Source organism: Urocitellus parryii, chromosome 16 (genome assembly GCF_045843805.1).
Source record: "Urocitellus parryii isolate mUroPar1 chromosome 16, mUroPar1.hap1, whole genome shotgun sequence".
NCBI lineage: Eukaryota > Metazoa > Chordata > Mammalia > Rodentia > Sciuridae > Urocitellus > Urocitellus parryii.
The window spans coordinates 21,693,109-21,716,676 of NC_135546.1; the positions used below are offsets into that span (position 1 = coordinate 21,693,109).

The following is a 23,568-nucleotide window of genomic DNA, read 5'->3' on the forward strand; positions in this document are numbered from 1 at the left end:
ATGAAGGAAAATATGTGGTTCAAGGTCCAAGGGGTTACTTGTTATTATGTTTGGCCCCCAAATTATGTCTTTGGTATGACAAAGAATATTTTAATTCTCATTTAATCATTGTACATTCTCACTATTTGCTCAGCTACAAACCCAAATCCATCAGAAGGTAGCCATCCACCTGCCAGCTCACATGACAACACTACTGTCCAAAAGGTACAGGCAGGTGCTGTCAGGAGATTCTGTAGCCCTCTTAGGAGTCTGATTCCTACACTGATGTACTCACCAAGACTGAACTCCTACAAACAATGCCCACACCCCAGGACAGCTGCATTTACTCCAGTCCCTCACACTGCCCAGGAGAAAGCCTGTAACTACTGCCTTTGGCAAATGGATTTATTACAAAGAAGTCCAGACTACATCAAGTGCTCACCCACCTCTATGCAATATTTCTACTAAATAAAAAAAGTAAAACTAGGAAATTGCCACACTGACTCATTAGCTGCAAAGAAAATTTTTAGAAATCCTGGGAAGCGTTCAAAACTATCTTTTAAAGATGAAGTTTTACTGGATGGCTTATGCTGTATTTATCAAAAACAGAAGGGCCACAGCACACTCTTTTGGCATTCCTCTCCAAATGAACACCGAGACACAGCAAAAGGCTGGAACAGAGATAGCAGTGACAATCAACCCATCTTTGGCATGTTGGCAAACTTCAATATTTGGACACAAGTATGTAAGGAACTCTTACCAATGATCACACAAGATCCATGACACCTGAATAGGTTGTGGGTGAGGTTTTGCTCAGGAGGCTTTGAATCCTTAGGACAAGTAACTGAATCCTTCCGCCTGAGCAGAAACAGCCCTCTCCACAGCAAGTACTGCACAATATCATCTGGTTGGAGGCTTTAGCTTTATTAGTGATGTAGGGCACATGAGGCTAGACACCCAAGGAATGTTCCAGGAGCACATTGATTAGCTGCAGGGTTCTGAGGGGTATCACATAAAATTTTTTGGATCACTACTTGGAATTTCATTGATCTTTATTTACATCCAGTGGGACAGGGATGGAGGTTTATATTTTATGTAGGGGTATACATAAAGGTGTTTTTGTTGTTGTTGTTGTTGTTGTTGTTTGGATTAGTTCACAGAAAGTGGTTTGTGTACCAATTGTAAGATTGGTCAGAGGTCTTCCAAGCTTTGCCACAAAAGCAGAAGTCTGTGTTACAACCTACAGTGAGATCTTTGCAAAATCTTTTCCTGACATTCTGTTGAAAGAAAATTATGATGAAGGTCTCTTGAGAAGCTTTTTTAAGATTATTTGGTGGTGAAGGGAGAGCCGCTGTATTAGGACATCAGACTGGGATGCTCCTTACCAAGCCTTTGGTCATGCAGTGTGTATTAAAAAAAACATCACACAATTTTCCCAGGGCTACTAAGGTACTCTAAACACAGAGAGAAATCAAGCCTGGGGTTTTCTGGTATATTCCACCTAAGTATATTCATGGGGAGGAAACCTAAGTTGGATGTAGTTTTTTTTAAAAAAATAACTGGTATAAAAGGTCTTTAAGAGGGAAGAGATCAGCTGCAATTGTGGAGGAAACACCCGCAGAGCTGCATCTGCTGATGTGGTTATCAGTGGGGTTCACACTCACAGGTGCAGCAAACTCACTGCCTGAGCTACGGAGCAATCCATGCTAGAATGCCTGCCTAGGATGCACAAGGCAGGATTCGGTCCCCAGAACTGGGAAAAGAAAAGAGAAAGCAACTCAAGTATAGGGCAAAATATAGTTTGAGAAAGTGCATCTCCAAACAATATACACAAATGATATTATCTTATAATGCTCTTTAATGTGCCTACATACAGCATAATACATGAGCCTTAGAACAAGCACAAGTGACAACTGTGATGGTCCCAGAGTCATCAACAGATCAATAAACAATCAAGGAAAAGGAAGAGGCCAGCTGCAGGGTACACAGACACATCCCTATGGTCCCTGCTGCCAGCCTCACCCCATCTCAAAAAACAATTAAAAGGTCTATGGAGAAACTCAGTGGTAGAGCACTCCTGAGTGAAATCTGAACAAAGAAAGAGAGGAAAAAAGTTCAGAAGAGCCATTTCACCAATCTGTACCAAAGGCTGGAGTGGAGAGGCCTAAACTGACATACACAATATGTAATGAAACATTAGACTCAAAAGACTTAAAATACTGGAAAATGGAATCTAACAATAAGAGAGATTTAACCCAGAAAAACATGTTGCTTTCAAATCTTCATGCTGATGCAATGCTCCTCTCCAACCCAGGGTGCAGTTTTGTTACCTCTGAATACATAAAAAAAAAAGAAAGAAAAAAGAAATGAAGGCACGCACCATTTTCACACAGCTACAGTGGTTATCTCAAAATAAATAAATAAAATGAAATAAAATTAAATTTTCCTCAAGTCTGAACAAGTTCAAATGGATCTGAAACAAGCAAAGTTCTCACCACATTTCTACATACAGGGCTTTTCTCCAGTGTGATTTCTTAAATGCTGTTCAAAGGGACCTGGAAAGTTGAAAGTGTTACTGCAATTTTTAAAGATAGAAAAAGGATTTTCAAAGATGTGAATTCTTTTATGCCTTTGGAGGAAACTCTGAAAGCTGAATACCGCCACACATGGCTTATCCTCAGCATTTTCTACAGTATGAGTCCTTTCACTCAACTGAACAAAACTAGAATGGCTGAACCCTTTATATTTCTTACTTGCATAGGATTTATTCTTTTTACTCCAAAACAATATTCCCAGTCCTTAGGGAAAAAAAATGAGAAAACTAGAAGATTTCCCACATTTCTCACATTCACAGGGCTTCTCTGCATGAGTGTTTTCATATATAAGAAAGGAAATGAAGCTGACAGAATGTAGCAAATCCCCCAAATTCAGAGGGTTTGTTTTTCAATGTGAGTGAAATGGCTTTGAAGGCAACAGGGACAATGGAATGATTTGTGATATTTTTCACATTTAAGGAGTTATTCAGTTGGATGTGGTGGTGGTGTATGCCTTTAATTCCTGATACTCGAGAGGCTGATTCTGAAGAATCAATGTTGGAGGCTAGCCTCAGCACCTTAGGAAGTCCCTAAGAAACTCAGCAAGTCCCTGTCTCAAAATAAAAAGTAAAAAGGAACTGGAATGTAGCTCAGTGGTAGAGCACCACCAGACTAAATCCCCAGTGGATCGATTGATTGATCGATCTCTCTCTATCTCACACATACACACACAGAGACACACAGACACACACACACACACACACACACATTTTCAGCAGTGTGAGCCTCTCTTGTCTTGGAGGATGACATGAATTATTGATTTACCGTATTTCACATTCAAAGGATATTTCTCCAGTAAACTTCCTACATGTATATGAGTGAAACAGTAATAACAGAAGAGTTTACCAATTGTTTTCATGCATACAATTTCTATGCAGTATGTGTTCTTTCACATGTGTGAAGCCGACAAGATGTGGCAAAGGCTTCTCCACGTTGTTGACATTCATTGAGCTTCTCTCCAGTATACATTCTTCCATGTCTGTGAAGGTCACTGGATCTAGCAAAGGCTTTGCCACACTGCCTACATTCTTAGGGCTTCTCTCCAGTATGAGTTTGTTCATGTGAGTGAAGGTAAGAGGACTGAGTGAAGGCTTTGCCACATTGTTTGCATACATAGGTCTTCTCTCCAGTATGAGTTCTTTCATGTCTGCAAAGGTCACAAGATCTAGCAAAGGCTTTGCCACACTCCTTACATACATAGGGCTTCTCTCCACTATGAGTTCTTTCATGTTTGTGAAGGTCACCAGATGTAGCAAAGGCTTTGCCACACTGCTTACATTTATAGGGCTTCTCTCCAGTATGCACTCTTCCATGTATTTGAAGTTCACTGGATCTAGCAAAGGCTTTGCCACACTGCTTACATTCATAGGGCTTCTCTCCAGTATGCACTATTCCATGTATTTGAAGTTTACTAGATGTAGCAAAGGCTTTGCCACACTGCTTACAATCATAGGGCTTCTCTCCAGTATGAGTTTGTTTATGTGAGTGAAGGTGAGAGGACCGAGTGAAGGCTTTCTCACACCACTTACATTCATAGGGCCTCTCTCAAGTATGAGTTCGTTTATGTATCTGAAGGTAATAGGCAGCAGTAAAGGCTTTTCCACATTGTTCACATTCACAGGGCTTTTCTCCGGTATGTATTCTTCCATGTCTGCAAAGATGACAGGATGAAGCAAATGTTTTTCCACATTGTTGACATCCAAAGGGTTTCTTTCTAGTATGTGTTCTTCCATGAATCTGAAGGTGACTTGATCTAGCAAAGGCTTTTCCACACTGCTTACATTCATAAGGCTTCTCTCCAGTATGTGTTTTTCCATGTGCATGAAGCAGATGGGATGCAGCAAAGGCTTTTCCACATTGTTTGCATTCATAAGGCTTCTCTCCAGTATGTATTCTTCCATGTGTATGAAGTGGACGGGATGCAGCAAAGGCTTTTCCACATTGTTTGCATTCATAAGGCTTCTCTCCAGTATGTATTCTTCCATGTGTATGAAGTGGACGGGATGTAGCAAAGGCTTTTCCACACTGCTTACATACATAGGGCTTCTCTCCAGTATGAGTTCTTCCATGTGTGCGAAGGTCACAAGATCTAGCAAAGGCTTTTCCACACTGCTTACATACATAGGGCTTTTCTCCCGTATCAGTTCTTCCATGTGTGTGAAGGTCACCAGATGTGGAAAAGCCTTTGCTAGGGCTTCTCTCCAGTGTGTGTTATTCCATGTCTCTTAAGCTCAGAGGATGTAGCAAAGGCTTTTCCACATTGTTTGCATTCATAGGGCTTCTCTCCAATATGTGTTCTTCCATGTGCATGAAGCTGACGGGATGTAGCAAAGGCTTTGCCACACTGCTTACATTCATAGGGCTTCTCTCCAGTATGCACTCTTCCATGTATTTGAAGTTCACTAGATCTAGCAAAGGCTTTGCCACACTGCTTACATTCATAGGGCTTCTCTCCAGTATGCACTCTTCCATGTATTTGAAGTTCACTGGATCTAGCAAAGGCTTTGCCACACTGCTTACATTCATAGGGCTTCTCTCCAGTGTGAGTTCTTTCATGTATGTGAAGGTCACAAGATCTAGCAAAGGTGTTGCCACACTGCTTACATTCATAGGGCTTCTCGCCAGTATGTGTTTTCTGATGTATTCTAAGTAATCTGGGATAAGCAAAGTCTTTCCCACATATCTTACATTTGAAATGTGCATTCCCTGTGTGTGTGATCCTGTGCTTTTGAAGACTTGTCTGTGAAATAAAGGTTCGACCATCTTGTTTACATTCATAGAATTTCTCTCCAGAATGAGTTCTTTCGTGTCTTCTAAATAAAGAGGAGAAATGAAAAGCTTTCTCACATACCTCACATTGAAAAGGTTTACCTCCACTGTGTGTTATCATGTGTCTTTGAACACCTGGAAGAGAAGAAGAGGCTTCACCACATTGTTGACATTCATAGGGTTGCCACCCAGTATGAGTTTCTTCATATCTTTGAATGTCATTGGAACAACTGATGACTTTCCCACATACTGTATTTTCATGTGGTCTATCTCCACTTTGTAACAACATTTGTGTGTGAACACTTTTGAGAGAAACCAGAGATTTCCTATATTTTTTAAATTCACATGGCTTCTTTTCACATTCTTCATGCTTATAGTATTTGTGTCCAGAGTGAGATGTGATGTGCCTATGAAGGAATGAAGGACATATGAAATCTTTTGCACACATAATGAAGTCACATTGATTTACTCTATTAAAATTTTTCTTTGTTTGATTAAGAATTGGAATTGATTTGAAGGTTTCCCCACACTACTCTGTGGGGAAAGTTTGAAGTTTACCATAGGACATCTTTGAAGAACAAGTGACCAGCACATAATTGATACCTAACTCATTCACAGTTTTCTATTTATTTATAGGTCTTTACATTTCTACCAACATCACGTAAAGGCTAGATTTTCTGACTTGTTGCCGGAAACTAAAGAGATTGGAAGGAAACAATACTTTGCAACACAGCTTCTCTATGGCTATTATTCACATAGTCATATTCACATATGCAATTTCATAGTACTTTTTGCATGTCAAATACTTTGAAAAGACTGAATACCTGTTACAGATAAGTATATATTTCTGGTAAAAAATATTATAAGAATAAATACATTTCAAATTATGCATACTTCTTCGGTTGGTTTGCTTTAAAAAATATATGACAGTTCTCAGATTCCCTCACAAATTCCTCTTGTGAGTACAGTTACCTTAGGTTGCTTCCAGAGTTTTCAATCTGATCTTCAGTGGTCTTGTCTTCCCACTCATTTGCTAAAATGAGACAACATAACAATCTTTATGAATATTTAGGAGCTAGAAATGCTTTGCCAAATTGTAGGTGCCATTTATGTTTCATAATTCATCAACTGATTTCCTTTTTACCTTCTACATTAATGACCAAAATAAACATGAGTTCTCCAATTTGATTAATTTTAAAACCATCAATATTACCTATAGAAGCCAGGTTTCTGAGGACTTCCAGCATCACATCTCTGTAAAGGTTCTTCTGGGAAGCATCCAGAAAAGCCCACTCCTCCTTGGTGAAGTTCACAGCCACATCCTCAAAGGTCACTGAGATCTGAAATATCCCACAAATGTATAGAGGAGGCCAGGAAAGATTGACAGCATGAGAAATCTGCATTCAACATGCATGATGTTCACATGATTCCCTGGCCTCCTGATTAATTCCATGATTTGGTCCATCAAATCTTTACTGCACTCAATTTCTTACACCCATTCCAACACTAGAAATTGGCTACTCAGAAGGCAAACATCATAGTGATTTATACCCTTCCTCTGGGGAGTTCACAGGAAGTAAGACAGGCTCCCAGATTGCTACTAACTTCTTTAATGGTTGCACCTCTATTACATGTCCTAGAAACGTCCTGTGTGGTACAGAGCTAATATAAGCACTTCTGATAGTACTTATTTTTAGAAAAGAAAGGTGATGAGTAGAAAAATGCAGGAATCCTGAAACTAAGCATTTGAGAGAGATTCTGCCAACTACAGTGGCTCCATGTACCTACAGGTTAATATAGGCAACATGGTATTTACTGATGTCTTGTTTCCTCTGAAAGTCTATTGTTCCATACTTAAAGAAATGCCTAGAACCAGCCCCCACTCCCACCCTCTGGGCATGGGGTCACTAAGGAGATTCCTTCATAAACAACATTTAGACAACATTTCACACAGGTGGTCTCAATGTGTTAACTGGAGATTGAGCTCATTCTGTGTGATTACACTAAGAACAACTGAAGTTTGCAGTTTCTTTACTCCAGAACAAATTTAGTCAACTAGCTTACTATTAAATGACCAAAACAAACATGAGTTGTCTATTTGATTAATTTAATTTATCTATTAATAAACACAACAATTTGATAGTTTCTTGTGGTTACTGTCAAAGCAGAATGGGGTAAGTGGAATGATGGCATGTGTCTTAGAAATAACTCAATGAGGACTTGGAAGATGGTGGCGGATGGAGTGCATCACCCCCGTGTACTGCATCACTGTGTGGGTGAATGACGAGTTAGAACGGCCAAATGCTATCTTGTTAGGAATTTCCAGCAAAATTGGGGTGCACCAAAACCTAGAGGAAGGATTTCTATCGCCCAAGGATCGGTTACTGGGGCTCAATAGAGAGCGATTTGTCCGCACAGAGATTCAAGCTGCTTATTCAGCGACTTGCCCCGCTGCTAGAGACTGCAGAGCTCGCCGGGAAATGGTGAGCTAGCAACGCAGAGATACGGTGCTGCTGATTTTGCGGGCGCCTTCCGGCTGTGCCCTCACTGTGCTCAGTGCTGAATTCTGGGTTTGAGACAGGGGAAGGAAGCCGTCCAGTCTTATCCTCCATGCCGGTCAGAACACCAAGGAAGCCAGCGGCCACCATCTTGGAGAGCTGACGTCACCATGGTCAATTTTCGACTGATTGCATCTCATTCAGTGATAGAACAGGTCTGTGACATTAAAACCATTTTACATATAGCAGGGAAATCACATAAAATCTCTCCCCAGCTTTCCGGGGGCGTGATTAACAGAGTGAATCTGAGTAGCGGTGTGGGGGAAAAGCAAAGGCACCTGACCCCCAACTCCTCCCTCCCACCAGCAGCGAAAACAAAACCTGTTTCTCCAGCTCTAGGAGGAGGGGCTATCGGAGGAAATCAAAACAATAAGGTGCCGATTAAAAACAGCCGCACTCCACGTCCAGGAAACTGCAGGCACAGAGTGTAGTTTAAACTGCCTAGAGGTACCACACGGGGATAGACCTGGCTGACAGGAGAAGCCAGGGGAGTAGAAACCAGGAATTAACCTAAGCTAACAGGTTTTGAGAGACACCAGTGGGGGGAGGAGGGAGTGGCCTCACACGGACTGTTTCCTATAGCCGGAGGACAAAATCTTGGCTCGGAAAGCACAGCACCACCTATTAGAAGTGAAGAAAATAGAAGCCTAACAGTATCCCTTTTTCTTTTAATTTTTTTAAAATATTTTTAATTTTATTTTTTTTCTTTTTTACAATTACACTATTATTTTTTAAAATGTAATTTCTATTTTACTGCATTTTATTATTTTTTTATTATCATTTCCTTTTCTTTTCTATTCTTTTCTCTTTCTTTCCTCTCTCCCTCTCTCTTTCTTGATTTGCTTCCTTACTTTTTCCCCATCGTTCCTCTTAAGCATGACCACCGAGATTATGTACAACTTACTAGATGAAAATAGATGAATATTACGAAACAGTCCATAGTCTGACTAAGCCCTTAACTACCCCCAAGTACTCCTGTCTATTCTCTTGTTAATATCCGCCTGCATTTGAGCAACCACCCAAAGAAGCTAACATATACTAACCTCAATACCATCAAAGTGCCCGACCTCATCATAAAATACTAAGTTCAAACCTCAATTCTATACATGACATGAAATTCTGTAGACCTCTAAAGAAGCTAATGAATTTACCGTAAAGCACAATTAAACCCAACATCTCTAAACATTGTCTCCCAACACAAAGGAGATATATTGGAACTATGAAAACCAAAACAAATTTAAAGAATAAAACAGAAACAAAGCAGTCAAACAGAGTTGGAAAGCAACGTGAGCACCATGAAAAAACAAGGGAAAAAGGACTACAAACAATGTAGGAAAGCTTAAATTCACAGGAGAACCTAGAGGCTTCAGAAAAATGGACAGAGAAAGAACTCAAGGCATACCTAACTCAGATGGAACGGAATCTTAGAGGACTTTTGACAGCAAGTACAAACAATGAAAGTATAATTTGAAAATGAAGTAAATAGGCAAATTCAAATGGCAAAGAATGACCTATACCAGGAGATAGAGACTAAAAAAAAAAAATTAAACAGTAATCCTAGAAATGCAGAAAACCATAAACCAAATTAAAAACTCAAAACGAGAATATTACACATAGACTAGATCAAATAGAAGTCAGAACATCAGATAATGAAGACAAAGTGTATCAACTTCAGAAGAATATAGTCAACACAGAAAGGATCCTAAAAAATCACCAGCAATCTATCCAAGAAATATGGGATGTTATAAAAAAGAAACAAACTTGAGAGTCATCGGTATAGAAGAAGGTATACAGATTCAAACCAAAGGAATGAACAACCTATTGAATGAAAGAATCCTAGAAAACTTCCCAGATATGAAAGATGGAATGGATTGCCAAATCCTGGAAGCCTACAGGACCCCAAACATACAAAACCCTAATAGACCAACTCCAAGACACATAATTATGAAGATATCCAACATACAGAACAAGGAGAGAATATTAAAAGCTACGAGAGAAAGAAGGAAGATTACATTCAGGGGTAAACCAATTAGGTTAAAGGCTGATTTCTCATCACAGAAGTTGAAAGCAACAAGATCCTGAAACAACGTATTTGAAACACTGAAAAATAATGGATTCCAACTAAAAATACTGTATCCAGCAAAATTAAGCTTCAGATTTGACAATGAAATTAAAATATTTCACCATAAACAAAAGTTAAAAGAATTCGTAGCCAGAAAACCAGCACTGCAAGGCATTCTGAGCAAAACACTACAAGAAGAGGAATTGAAAAACAGCACCCCAAACTAACATTGGGAGGTAACCTAGTAAAAAGAAGAACAAAAAATATAACCAAAAAGGAAAAACGAGCCATATTAAAATAATTACATAAATAAGCATGTCTGGAAGTACAAACAATATATCAATAGTAACCTTAAACGTTAATGGCTTAAATTCACCAATCAAGAGACAAAGGCTAGTAACCTGGATTAAAAAAACGAATCCTACAATATGCTGCCTTCAGGAGACTCATATGATAGGAAAAGACATACACAGGTTGAAAGGGAAAGGCTGGGAAAAATTATACCACTTACATGGTCCTCGGAAGCAAGCAGGAGTGGCCATACTCATATCAAATAAAATCAACTTCAAACCTAAGTTAATCAACAGGGATAAAGATGGCCACTATATACTGTTAAAAGGAACCATCCACCAACAAGACATAACAATTATCAGTATGTATGCACCAAACAATGGTGCTGCAACATTCACAAAACAAACTCTCCTCAAGTTCAAGAGTCAAATAGACCACAACACAATAATTATCAGTGACTTCAACACACCGCTCTCTCCGTTGGACAGATCCACCAGACAAAAGCTGAATAAAGAAACTGTAGAACTCAATAACACAATTAATAACCTAGATTTAACTGAAATATATAGAATATATCAACCATCATCAAGTGGATACACGTTCTTCTCAGCAGCACATGGATCCTTCTCAAAGATAGACCATATATTATGCCATAGGGCAACTTTTAGTAAATATAAAGGGGTGGAGATAGTATAATGCACCTTATCTGATCATAATGGAATGAAACTGGAAATCAATGATAAAAGAAAGAAGGAAAAATCCTGCATCTCCTGGAAAATGAACAATATGTTACTGAATGATCAATGGGTTACAGAAGACATAAAGGAGGAAATCAAAAAATTCTTAGAAATAAATGAAAATACAGACACAACATATCAGAATCTATGGGACACAATGAAAGCAGTTTTAAGAGGGAAATTCATTGTCTGGAGGTCATTCCTCAAAAAAAGAAAAAACCAACAAAAAAATGAACTCACACTTCATCTCAAAACCCTAGAAAAGGAAGAGCAAAACAACAGCAAATATAGCAGAAGGCGAGAAATAATTAAAATCAGAATGGAAATCAACAAAATTGAAACAAAAAAAAATCATTGAAAAAATTGATAAAACTAAAAGTTGGTTCTTTGAAAAAATAAATAAGATTGACAGACCATTAGCCATGCTAACGAAGAGAAGAAGAGAGAGAACTCAAATTACCAACATATGGGATGAAAAAGGCAATATCACAACAGATACTGCAGAAATACAGAAGATAATTAGAAATTATTTTGAAACCCTATATTCCAATAAAATAGAAGATAGTGAAGATATCGATAAATTTCTTAAGTCATATGATTTGCCCAGATTGAGTCAGGAAGATACACACAATTGAAACAGACCAATGACAAAGGAGGAAATAGAAGAAGCCATCAAAAGACTACCAACCAAGAAAAGCCTTGGAACAGATGGATATACAGCGGAGTTTTACAAAACCTTCAAGGAACAATTAATACCAATACTTTTCAAGATATTTCAAGAAACAGAAAAGGAAGTCTTCCAAATTCATTGTATGAGACCAACATCACCCTGATACCGAAACCAGACAAAGATACTTCAAAGAAAGAAAACTACAGACCAATATCTCTAATGAACATAGATGCAAAAATCCTCAAAATCCTGGTGAATCGAATACAAAAGCATATCAAAAAAATAGTGCACCATGATCAAGTAGGATTCATCCCTGGGATGCAAGGCTGGGTCAATATACGGAAATCAATAAATGTTATTCACCACATCAATAGACTTAAAAAACCACATGATCATCTCGATAGATGCAGAAAAAGCATTTGACAAAGTACAACATCCCTTTATGTTCAAAACACTAGAAAAACTAGGGATAACAGGATCTTACCTCAACATCGTAAAAGCTATATATGCTAAACCTCAGGCTAGCAATATTCTGAATGGAGAAAAACTGAAGGCATTCCCTCTAAAATCTGGAACAAGACAGGGATACCCTCTCTCACTACTTCTATTCAATATAGTTCTCAAAACACTGGCCAGAGCAATTAGACAGACGAAAGAAATTAAAGGCATAAAAATAGGAAAAGAAGAACTCAAATTATCACTATTTGTGGATGATATGATAATATATCTAACAGACCCAACAGGGTCTACTAAGAAACTACTAGAGTTAATAAATGAATTCAGCAAATATAAAATAAACACGCATAAATCAAAGGCATTCCTGTATATTAGCGCCAAATCTTCTGAAATGGAAATGAGGACAACCACCCCATTCACAATATCCTCAAAAAAATAAAATACTTGGGAATCAACCTAACAAAAGAGGTGAAAGATTTATACAATGAAAACTACAGAACCCTAAAGAGAGAAATAGAAGAAGACCTTAGAAGATGGAAAAATATAACCTGTTCATGGATATGAAGAACTAACATCATCAAAATGGAAATATTACCCAAAGTTCTCTATAGGTTCAATGCAATGCCAATCAAAATCCCAAGGGCATTTCTTTTAGAAATAGATAAAGCAATTATGAAATTCATATGGAAAAACAAAAAACCCAGAATAGCAAAAGCAATTCTAAGCAGGAAGTGTGAGTCAGGCGGTATAGCAATACCAGAGTTCAAACTGTACTACAGAGCAATAGTAACAAAAACAGCATGGTACTGTTACCAGAACAGGCGGGTGGACCAATGGTACAGAATAGAGGACACAGAGACCAATCCACAAAATTACAACTATCCTATATTTGATAAAGGGGCTAAAAGCATGCAATGGAGGAAGGATAGCATCTTCAATAAATGGTGCTGGGAAACTCAAAAAAATTAACAATAAGAAAACAAATAAGGGCTGGGGATGTGGCTCAAGTGGTACCGCGCTCGCCTGGCGTGCATGCGGTCCGGGTTTGATCCTCAGCACCACATACAAAACAAAAATGTTGTGTCCACCGAGAACTAAAATAAATAAATATTAAAACTCTTCTCTCTTGGGCTGGGGATGTGGCTCAAGCGGTAGCCCAGGTTCGATCCTCAGCACCATATACAAACAAAGATGTTGTGTCTGCCGAAAACTAAAAAAAATAAAATATTAAAAAAAAAATTCTCTCTCTCTCTTTAAAAACTCTTCTCTCTCTCTCTTTAAAAACTCTTCTCTCTCTCTCTCTTTCTCTCTCTCTCTCTCTCTCTCTCTCTCTCTCTCTTAAAAAAAAAAAACAAATAACCCAATCAACAAATGGGCCAAAGACTTGAACAGACACTTCTCAGAGGAGGACATACAATCAATCAACCAGTATATGAAAAAATGTTCACCATCTCTAGCAGTCAGAGAAAAGCAAATCAAAACCACCCTAAGATACCATCTCACTACCGTAAGATTGGCAGCCATTATGAAGTCAAACAACAACAAGTGCTGGCGAGGATGTGGGGAAAAGGGTACTCTTATACATTGCTGGTGGGACTGCAAGTTGGTGCTGCCAATTTGGAAAACTGTATGGAGATTCCTGGGAAAGCTGGGAATGGATCCACCATTTGACCTAGCTATAGGCCTTCTCGGACTATTCCCTGAAGACCTTAAAAGTGCGTACTACACAGATACTGCCACATCGATGTTCATAGCAGCACAATTCACCATAGCTAGAGTGTGGAACCAACCCAGATGCCCTTCAATAGATGAATCGATAAAAAAAAAAATGTGGCATTTATACACAATGGAGTATTATGCAGCACTAAAAAATGACAAAATCATGGAATTTGTAGGGAAATGGATGGCTTTAGAGCAGATTATGCTAAGTGAAGCTAGCCAATCCCTAAAAAACAAATGCCAAATGTCTTCTTTGATATAAAGAGATATAAAGAGAGCAACTAAGAACAGAGCAGGGAGGAAGAGCAGGAGGAAAGACTAACATTAAACAGAGACATGAGGTGGGAGGGAAATGGAGAGAAAAGGGAAATTGCATGGAAATGGAAGGAGACTCTCATTGTTATACAAAATTACATATAAGAGGTTGTAAGGGGAATGGGAAAAAAAAACAAGGAGAGAAATGAATTGTAGTAGATGGGGTAGAGAAAGAAGACAGGAGGGGATGGGAGGGGGGATAGTAGAGGATAGGAAAGGTAGCAGAATACAGCAGTCATTAATATGGCATCATGTAAAAACGTGGATGTGTAACCAATGTGATTCTGCAATCTGTAATTGGGATAAAAATGGGAGTTAATAACCCACTTGAACCTAATGTATAATATACGATGTCAAGAGCTTTGTAATGTTTTGAACAACCAATTAAAAAAATGAGAAAAAAAAACAGAAAGAAAGAATTTAATGACCTAAAACTGTCACCATGGGCTGGAGATGTGGCTCAAGCGGTAGTGCGCTCACCTGGCATGCGTGTGGCCCGGGTTCGATCCTCAGCACCACATACAAACAAAGATGTTGTGTCTGCCGAATACTAAAAAATAAATATTAAAAAAATTCTCTCCCTCTCTCTAAAACAAAAATTAAAAAAAAAAGAAATCAGCACTCCAGGTGCTGGACTCCCCTTTACTAGTTTTTTACACACTTGTATCCAGAATAATAGTTTGCAGAAATGTGCAAACAAGGCATCTGGCCTTGAGCTGGGCTTCACAGACAAGTCACCAACTGGGCTCCATGGTAACAGCTGGTGGGGGAGGAAAGAAAGGGGAGAAGAAGCTCTCCCCTCCTCAGGTGCTGTCCTTGAAGGGTTAACTTGGTCAGAATAGAGAAAGTAAAACCTGCTTTTATGTGTGTGATGTGACAACTTGACTATGGTGACTTCACTTTGTGAACTCAGCCATGACACTCAAAAAGCTCATGACTGGGGCCGTTTGGATTCTTTTGTTCATGAAAATTCTCCAAGAACACAGAATGACCTATGGGGCCAACTGGAGACTCACTGACCACAACTTTCAGGCTTGCTTACATTGCCTGAACCCCCAAACTTCCCTTTTCTGGTTTTTGTGGTTAAATATGGAGCCAACTGAAGGCAGGGGCACCACTCTGACCATCTCATTCTTTCGAGAGCACAGTGTCTGCCCCTGGCCAGCAATAAAGGCTTAACTGGAATGAGACTGTGTGGTCTGAGAGTTATTTAGGGGTCCCAGTATTACAATGTGAACTTCTGAGCCCCTCCTCTTACATGCTGGGTATAAAATTCTGAAACCACCTGAACTCGGGGTTCAGGGGATGGATGGATTGATTACAAAAAAAGCATTGCCCTCTGACACTGGCTGCAGCCAGATAAAACTGTTTCCAGATATCTTCAGTGCCTTGCCTCCTTTGTCCCTACATCATTATTACCCTGTGTGCTTACCTAACTACAGGACTGGTGTGACTCTACATCATGGACTATCAGAAAAAGGAGCACTTATACTCTATTGATGTAGCCCAGAATTCCATATCCCTGAGATCTATAAACAACACCCTTATTCCCTTTAAAGCAGTTATTCTGACAAAACACAAGGAAGTGTTAAGTGAATATTCTTTCCCCTCAAGGATAATATTCACAAATAGAAAACAAAGGCTTTCAAAAGTGTTCTTCTTGCCAGGGACATTGGCACAGGCCTGTAACCCCAGTTAAGCGGGAGGCTGAAACAGGAGGATCACAAATTGGAGGCCAGCCCAGATTCCAACACAAGGGGAAGGGAGGAAGGGAGGGGGGAAGGGAGGGGGAAGGGAGGGGGGAAGGGAGGGGGGAAGGGAGGGGGAAAGGGAGAATGGAAGGGAGGGGGGAAGGGAGAAAGGGAGGAGGGAAGGGAGGGGGAAGGGAGGGGGAAAGGGAGGGGGGAAGGAAGATTGATTGATTCTTTCGGATATTTCACTAAGCGATAATGACAATTAGCAGATGGTGTCTATTTGAAACGAGAGGGAAGAAGAATGTCTGGCCAAGCTGTGAGGTGGAGGGAAGGTGGCCTTTTAGAGGGCAGGAGGCGCCTGCAATTTAAAGGACCTCCACTGGGTGGAGCTCCACTGGGAGAAGGAAGGTGCATTTTATGTCTTCAAATAAAATGAAAAGGTGGGGATGGAGCTCATAGGTCGGGGTCAAGCCCCATTGGGTTCATTCCCCAGTATCTTAAAAAAGAAAGAACGATATTTTATTATATATTATATACATAATATATATTTTATATATTTTTGGTATATATAAAATATATATCATATATTTTTTATAAAATATATAGAATATATTATATATTTTTATATATAAAATATAGTATTTCATATAATATATTCTCTATATTATATATATTATATATAAAATATGTATTTTATATAATATATTCTATATATAAAATGGATATTTTATATAATATATTTTATATAAAAAATATATTTTATATATATAAAATATATATTTATATATATAATATATATATTTCTCACACCAAGTACATCTAATCATAATATTATCTATAATATATTATATATATTATATATATATATATATATATATATATATATATATATATATATTTTTCCCCAGCTGATGCGACCTCAAGTGACTTAGAAAGACACGGTCTCCAAATTTTTGAAACACTTTTTGAAGATATCATATATATGACCCATATATAATATCTAAAAATGAAAACAATTTGAAAACTATTTAGTAACTCTCCTCACCTCCTGCCCTCTGTTGCTTTGAGGAGGCTCCTGATCTATGAAAGGAAGCAACTGGGGTTGGCTCTGATGCCCAAGGCTCCCTCCCCAGCAGAAATGGTGTGGGAGGAACGAAGGCAACCCTCTAGGGCAGCAATGTGGGGTGGAAATAAAATGGGTGCTTTGTGCTTAGTGTCAATGTTCTACTTCGACTGTTAGGAAGTCTTCTGCAGAGATGTGACTCTGGTTACCCCACAGGTCTGTTCAGGTGTTCACCCAAAACCAAACAGAAAAGGTTATGATGCAAAGCAGGAAAGAAACTTTGACCAGTGCAGCTACACCAGGAAGACAAGGAAACCCTGTCCTTACCCTGTCTTCAGATGCTGACAAGGACTTTGAGATTTCGTAGAAAGGGTAATCATAGGCATGCATGGATAGGGGAAATTGAATCTAGGATTTAGTATTATCTGTAGGATTTAAGCTTCAGGCATCTGTGGTCTTATAACTTGTCTGTGAGCTCACACTCACTTGCCCCCTGGACGCATGTCACTCTATTGCAAAGAATGACCTCACTTTGTCAGGAGGAAGTCCCCCTCCAGTGTATTCTTTCCATGTCAAGGTTTTCAAGAAAAGCCACAAGCCCTAGGAAGCAACATATCCCCAGGAGCTGACCCAGCACTCTCAGCATCCTGGGTTTCAACTGATAGTCCAACCAGAAAGAAACGAAATCCCTGCTCTGCTGGGCCCATTAACCCTGCATATAAACCATAAAAAATTGCCACTTGGGGCCAATACTGCCTGTCATGTCTATCCCCCTCTTGGAACTTAAGTACAACTTTATTCTCTGCTCTTAAGTTGGGCTTTGTGAAGTCTTTCACATCCTGCTCACTGGCCCAAGTTCATTCTACCTAACAATATTGCCCAAGGCCAAGGGGGGGGGGGTATTGTGTAAAAAGTTCTATTCCCACAAGGTGTGGAAAAGTGGACACATGGCTTCCCAGAGCTGAGAACTGAATTCCAGGTGCCTTTATTGTCCCCCATGGTAGAGATTGAATTGAGAACAGGGGCACTTTGCCACTGAGCATCCCTTTTTTGTGGTTCAGAGAAGGTGGGTGTGACATAACTGTAATGGGCCTGAGAGAATAACTCCAGATGGTGACTCCAACCTACTATCAATGAAATGAAGAAGTTGACAAATCAGAGGGGGAGACCAAGCATGGTTGTTCATGCCTGTAATCCCAGAGGCTCAGGAGGCCGAGACAGGAGGATTGCTAGTTTGAATCTAGCCATCAGCAAAAATGAGGTGCTAAGCAACTCAATGAGAGTCTGACTCCAAATAAAATACCAAACATGGCTGGGTATGAGAATATAGTGTTTTGCCTTAAATGTAGAAATGAGAAGTAAGAAAGGCAACCTGAGGGCAAGGAGAGCAAAATGGAGAGTCACGTGTACAGCCTCAGACTGTGGATGTGGCAGATCCGGAGTCCATGCACCTTAACCACCCTGGACACACAGGAGGTAGGGGAGGGGTTACCCTGACCAAGAGAGAAAGAAACAGTGTTGATTTAGGTAAAGTCAAAAGTGTCTAGGTCCAAGATGCACTCAACCCAAGAAGCCATTCCTGGCACAAAAGGACAAAGGGAGTTGGGGACAACTAAGGGGGTATTGCTTTATATACAAATATGTGGGGATTTTGATACCAGAGATTTAACTGAGCGCTGCCTAACCACTGAGCCAAACTTCCAGCTCTTTTTTACTTTGACACAGGGTCTGGCTAAGTGGCTTAGGGCCTCACTAAGCTGCAGAGGCTGGCTTCCAACTTGCAGTTTTCCTGCATTAATCTCCCAAACCACTGGGATTTTAGGAATGTGCTACTCTGCCCTGCAGCCTACTTCTTTAAACAGCCCAGTGGGACACAGGGAAACGCAGGTAAAGATCTGGAAGTTGGTGCACCCCATAGTACTTTGCCAAAGAGGAACTGGGGTGGAAAGCGGGACCCTTGTGAACCAGAGGATAGAATGCTGACTGCAACTTGCCTGCTCGCCCAGATGTTCCATCCTGTAACACTGTCAGTAAAAGCTGTGCTTTTTCTGTACCTGTGTCTCTTAGTCTTCTAGGGGACACACGCAAGAATGGTGGGAACAGACGGTTAAGAGAATAATCCTGTAAAATGGGCCCACCGTGCTGACCTGCACATGCATTCTTTTCCAAAAAGCAATTTACCTGCAACTCTGCCTGGCCTAAGAGGACACTAGATGTCACATTCCTCAGCAAACTACCTGTAATCTGCATGAGAAATGCAGGCAGGAAACCCCCTAAGAGAAACCTAAGTGACTATGCAGGGGAAGATTTTGTGACTCTTTCTACAGACCAGATTTTGGAAGAAAGGATAATTCTTTGGATAAGGGTCCAATTAGAATGGCTCAGCATGGGCCAAGGTGACATAGAGTTGCCATGATCATCGAGACTTGAAAGTATGATGTCACCCTGCTGTCAAAAGTCAAAAAGTGCACCTGGGCAGGACTCTGGAAATTTCCCAGGGACTCCAATAAAACTAGAGTGCAGAAGAGGCACAGGGTCCCTCTGCTTTCTGAGAGGACCCACTCTAGCCCTTGAGAATCTCCCCTTCCCCTCCAAGAAGTTCATGCCTGTTGCAGGGCGACATGTCTGAAAACTTTCTGATGTGATTGCAAAAATCAAGGGTTAGAGGGGGTCTTTTCACTGCCTCAGTTTCTCAGGAGGTCCCAGCTCTATAATGACTTCATTCTCTAAAAAAAAAAAAAAAAAAAAAAAATCAGAAACCTTCATTAACAAACAGAAAAACAAAACAAACAAAAATAGATCAGTAACCTGCTAGAGCAGCCTCTGCAATTTAGCTTCACTCTGTCTCAAAATAAAACTTGCAATAGAGATGTAGTTCAGGGCATGTAGTTCAGAGGGCTGGACATGGTGGCACACACTTCAAGTCACAGCAGCTTGTGAGGCTGAGGCAGGAGGACCGTGAGTTCAAAGCCAGCTTCAGCCATGGTGAGGTCCTAAACAATTTGGCGTGACCCTTTCTCTAAATAAAATACAAAATAAAATAGGGCTGGGGATGGGGCTCAGTGGTTGTGTGCCCCTGCGTTCAATCCCCAGTCCCCACCCCCCTCAAAAAAGACATAAGAAAATATGATGTAAAAGGGCAGATATAAATCTAACGACATCAACAGTGACATTTTATGGGAATTGACTAAGCGATCCTATCCAAATGTAGAGGTCATCAGAAAAATAAAAATAAAAACAATGTCCAATTCTACGCACCTGAGACCCAGATCAGGAAATGTAATGATCAAACTAGTCCCATCTTTGCCCCAGATCTCCCTCCTGGCTGCCTGATACCTTTTTCTTTGGGTTCTATGATGTCTCCTCTGACCTTAAGGGTTCACAGAAAGAGAGAATGAGAAAAAGAGAGAGAGAGAGAGAGTTTCAGGGGTTGATGTAGTGATCGGTCAGAGCCTCTTGGACTGGAAAGCCGGGGGGTCATTCAGAGTGGCTCCTTACATATTTCCTCTTCCTTAATATTTGAAGGTGATTGGGAAATTGTATCTTTCAGTCACTGGATTCTTGATCTGAGGTCATCATGATCTACTATTGAAACACAAAAGGCATTGGTAGAAAACATACTATCTCTGGGACATCACCAACTTGGAAGATCCTGGTTGTTGTTGTTGTTGTTATTATTATTATTATTATTCTGCCAAACACTCATCAGAAGATTCTTCATCTTTTCTCAATTTTATTGGGAAGCCTTGCACTTGGCAATGGTAACACAGACATTTTTATTTGGCATGGCACTTCAGCCTCTCCACAAACCACAGAGCAGAGGGCTCAGTCACAATATTTATCACAGTGGCATTTTAGAGCATTTTAACTCAGTTCCAGTTTTTCCATTAGCATTTATCTGACGATCAAAGCTCTTGGAAGGAATTTAAGTCCAACGTTAAGAGAATCCCTATATTGTAAGTTTGAAACAGAGCCATAAAGACTGTATCATAGAAGCAAGGAATAATATTTAAAGTAGTCACGTCAAAGATCCTGAGACCAGGAGCTGGCCTAGGTCTAGTTAACTGGCATGCTCCTGTTTCAGACCTGAACCTTAACTTCAGCAGAGTGTAGCTCTGAAATATCAGCTGTAAATAACTACGATGAGTTGTACTCATGCAGGCTACAGGATAGTCATCATCCTTTCTCTTAATTCTCAAATTTAAGGAGTCTCTTAGGTCTGTCAGTGAGGTAGATATTCTGAAGGCAGAAGACAAACATTCTAACATCCTTTTGGGTGCCATGTCACTGAGGGTTAGGGTATTACCAATAAAACCTCCAGGTGACAGGCATCCTCCTGTAATTGTTCTTGTCCATTCTAGGAGACCAGCCTAAATGCATCCACTATGTCTAGAACTCCTGTGTGGTACTGACTAGACATTTGCATAATACTCAGGAATACTCAGGAATAATACTTAGGAAAGGTGCCAATTTCCATTGTAGAATGATCAGGGCAACCCTACATTGGTGGATACCTTATGTAAATAACTGGCCTGTAGAGAAAAATTCTATTTCAACAATCTTTCTCTTTGAACAATGGTACAGATAAGGTGTCTTAATTTCTAAGGGCCAGCATGATTGTCTGGTTTAGGTTTCTCATATGGTGACTATTTCTCAAATATAATCCCAGACAACCTGTTTGCCATAGGATCAACAGACCACTACAGTCAGTAGGATTAATCTAGTTTCATGGGTGGACTTTCCAGTCCACACTACAATGTACATTAAAAATGGGTCTGAGGGCTGGGGTGGTGGCTCGGTGGTGGAGCGCTCGCCTAGCACGTGTGAGGCCCTGGGTTTGATCCTCAGCACCACATGAGAAAATAAACAGAATAAAGGGATTGTTTCCATCTACAAGTAAAAAGCAAATTTAAAAAAATAGATCTGAGGAATGGGTCCATAGAAGTCTCTTCATGATTTTTACTTACCTGACAAGTTCATGAAGCTGCGTGTTTGGAAACTCTGCAGTTGGAAGATTTTCCTTCCGGTGTCAGGTTTTTCGGTCATTTTCATGATGACGGGTTTAAATTCTATCTTTTCAAATCTGATTTAATTTACTGAATCATGTTCAGAAGCAGTGAACATGATTGAGTAAATTCAGCAGCAGTCTCGATTTTTTTTTTTTTTGATGGTGCTGGGGATTGAACCCAGGGCCTTGTGCATGTGAGCAAAGAACCCTAACAACTGAGCTATATCCCCTGAGATTCTCAATATTACAATTAAGAAAAACAGTAAATATTTTGTAAGGTCTAGTGTGTGCCTCTGGGGTCCTGTGTTCCCCCTTTTCTTTATTTAATAAAATTGAGTAAAGACTTGGCATAAGCCATGGTATCATCAGTTTAAGTTATGTATAGTAGTACCAATATTTAAATGATCAGATTTAACTTGTATTGATTATTGTAATTTCCCAATATATATACTAGTTGATCCATCCTAACAATTTAAAAGGAATACTCAATCTCTTTCTGAGATAAGGTCTCAAAATATCTTCATGTCTCAGAATATTATCCTTTAAATAAGTGTCTCTCGATTCTCTTTTAAAAAATGTCATTAAACATTATATAAATCCTACTATATTTTTATGCATAATAGGTCCAGTCAGAGAACTTCTATAATGTCCATGAATTTTCAACAAGGTTTGCAACTTTTATTGCTCAAAACTAACGTACAACTTTAATTTGGAGAACCTCAGTCCTAATAAAATTCCCAGATCTCAAAATGATTCAACAAACAAAATATGCAAGAATGGACAGTCTTTGAATCAATCAAATTTAGTCTCCAAGGAGAATTGTAAAAATTAGAATTTTTTTTTAGAAAGAGGGAGAGAGAGAACTTTAATATTTATTTTTCAGTATTTGGAGGACACAGCATCTTTGTCTGTATGTGGTGCTTAGGATCGAACCCGGGCCGCACGCATGCCAGGCAAGCGCGCTACCACTTGAGCCACATCCCCAGCCCTAAAAAAAATTAGAATCTAAGTCAGCAGTTTAATGTATTTAGTGTTTAATCAAGGATGTGAATTTATTCACCCAAATTAATCCTTGCCTTAAACAATAAGAATCATTAGGCAATAATACCTTGCTTATAGGAATTAAACTTAATATTTTAATAGGTCTTTATCATATCAAAATATGAACAAAAATATTAGCTCAGTATCAGCATAGAGAGTAAAATCAGGGAAATAGCCTGAAATATCCTTGAATTAATCAGTTAAAACTTTTAGTCAGTCCAGTACATATAAATCTTTTTTTTACATTTCTATATTAGCTGTCTAATTAATAATATAAAACTATTTCTATTTAGGAAAATATTTTTATCATAAAAATCTAGAATATAAAAAGCTTGGTTTACCCAAAGTTGATTTTATTCTTCTTAGGACCTCCAGTGTGTGCTTCTCCTCTGTTGAAATTCCTTTTAGAATTTTTCCTGGTTACACTTTGAAATAATTTCTGAAAATAATTTCTGAAAAATAATTATCTTTGTACCTTGATAAAAAGAAATATCAATGAGGGCTGGGGTTGGGGCTCAGTGGTAGCACGCTTGCCTGGCATGCATGAGGCACTGGGTTTGATTCTTGGCACCGCATACAAATAAATAAAAAAAGTAAAGGCCCATCAACAAC

The 23,568-nt window shown here is 39.4% G+C and overlaps 1 protein-coding gene across 1 annotated transcript; it reads right to left on the reverse strand.

Moving 5' to 3' along the window:
- Nucleotides 1–3,443: 3,443 nt before the first annotated feature.
- Nucleotides 3,444–21,959, reverse strand: LOC144250622 (uncharacterized). Its single transcript, XM_077793524.1, is given in 4 exon segments — nucleotides 3,444–4,726; nucleotides 4,794–5,386; nucleotides 6,315–6,375; nucleotides 21,875–21,959. Coding segments are annotated over 4 exon segments (2,022 nt in total).
- Between the last annotated feature and the right edge of the window lie 1,609 nt (nucleotides 21,960–23,568).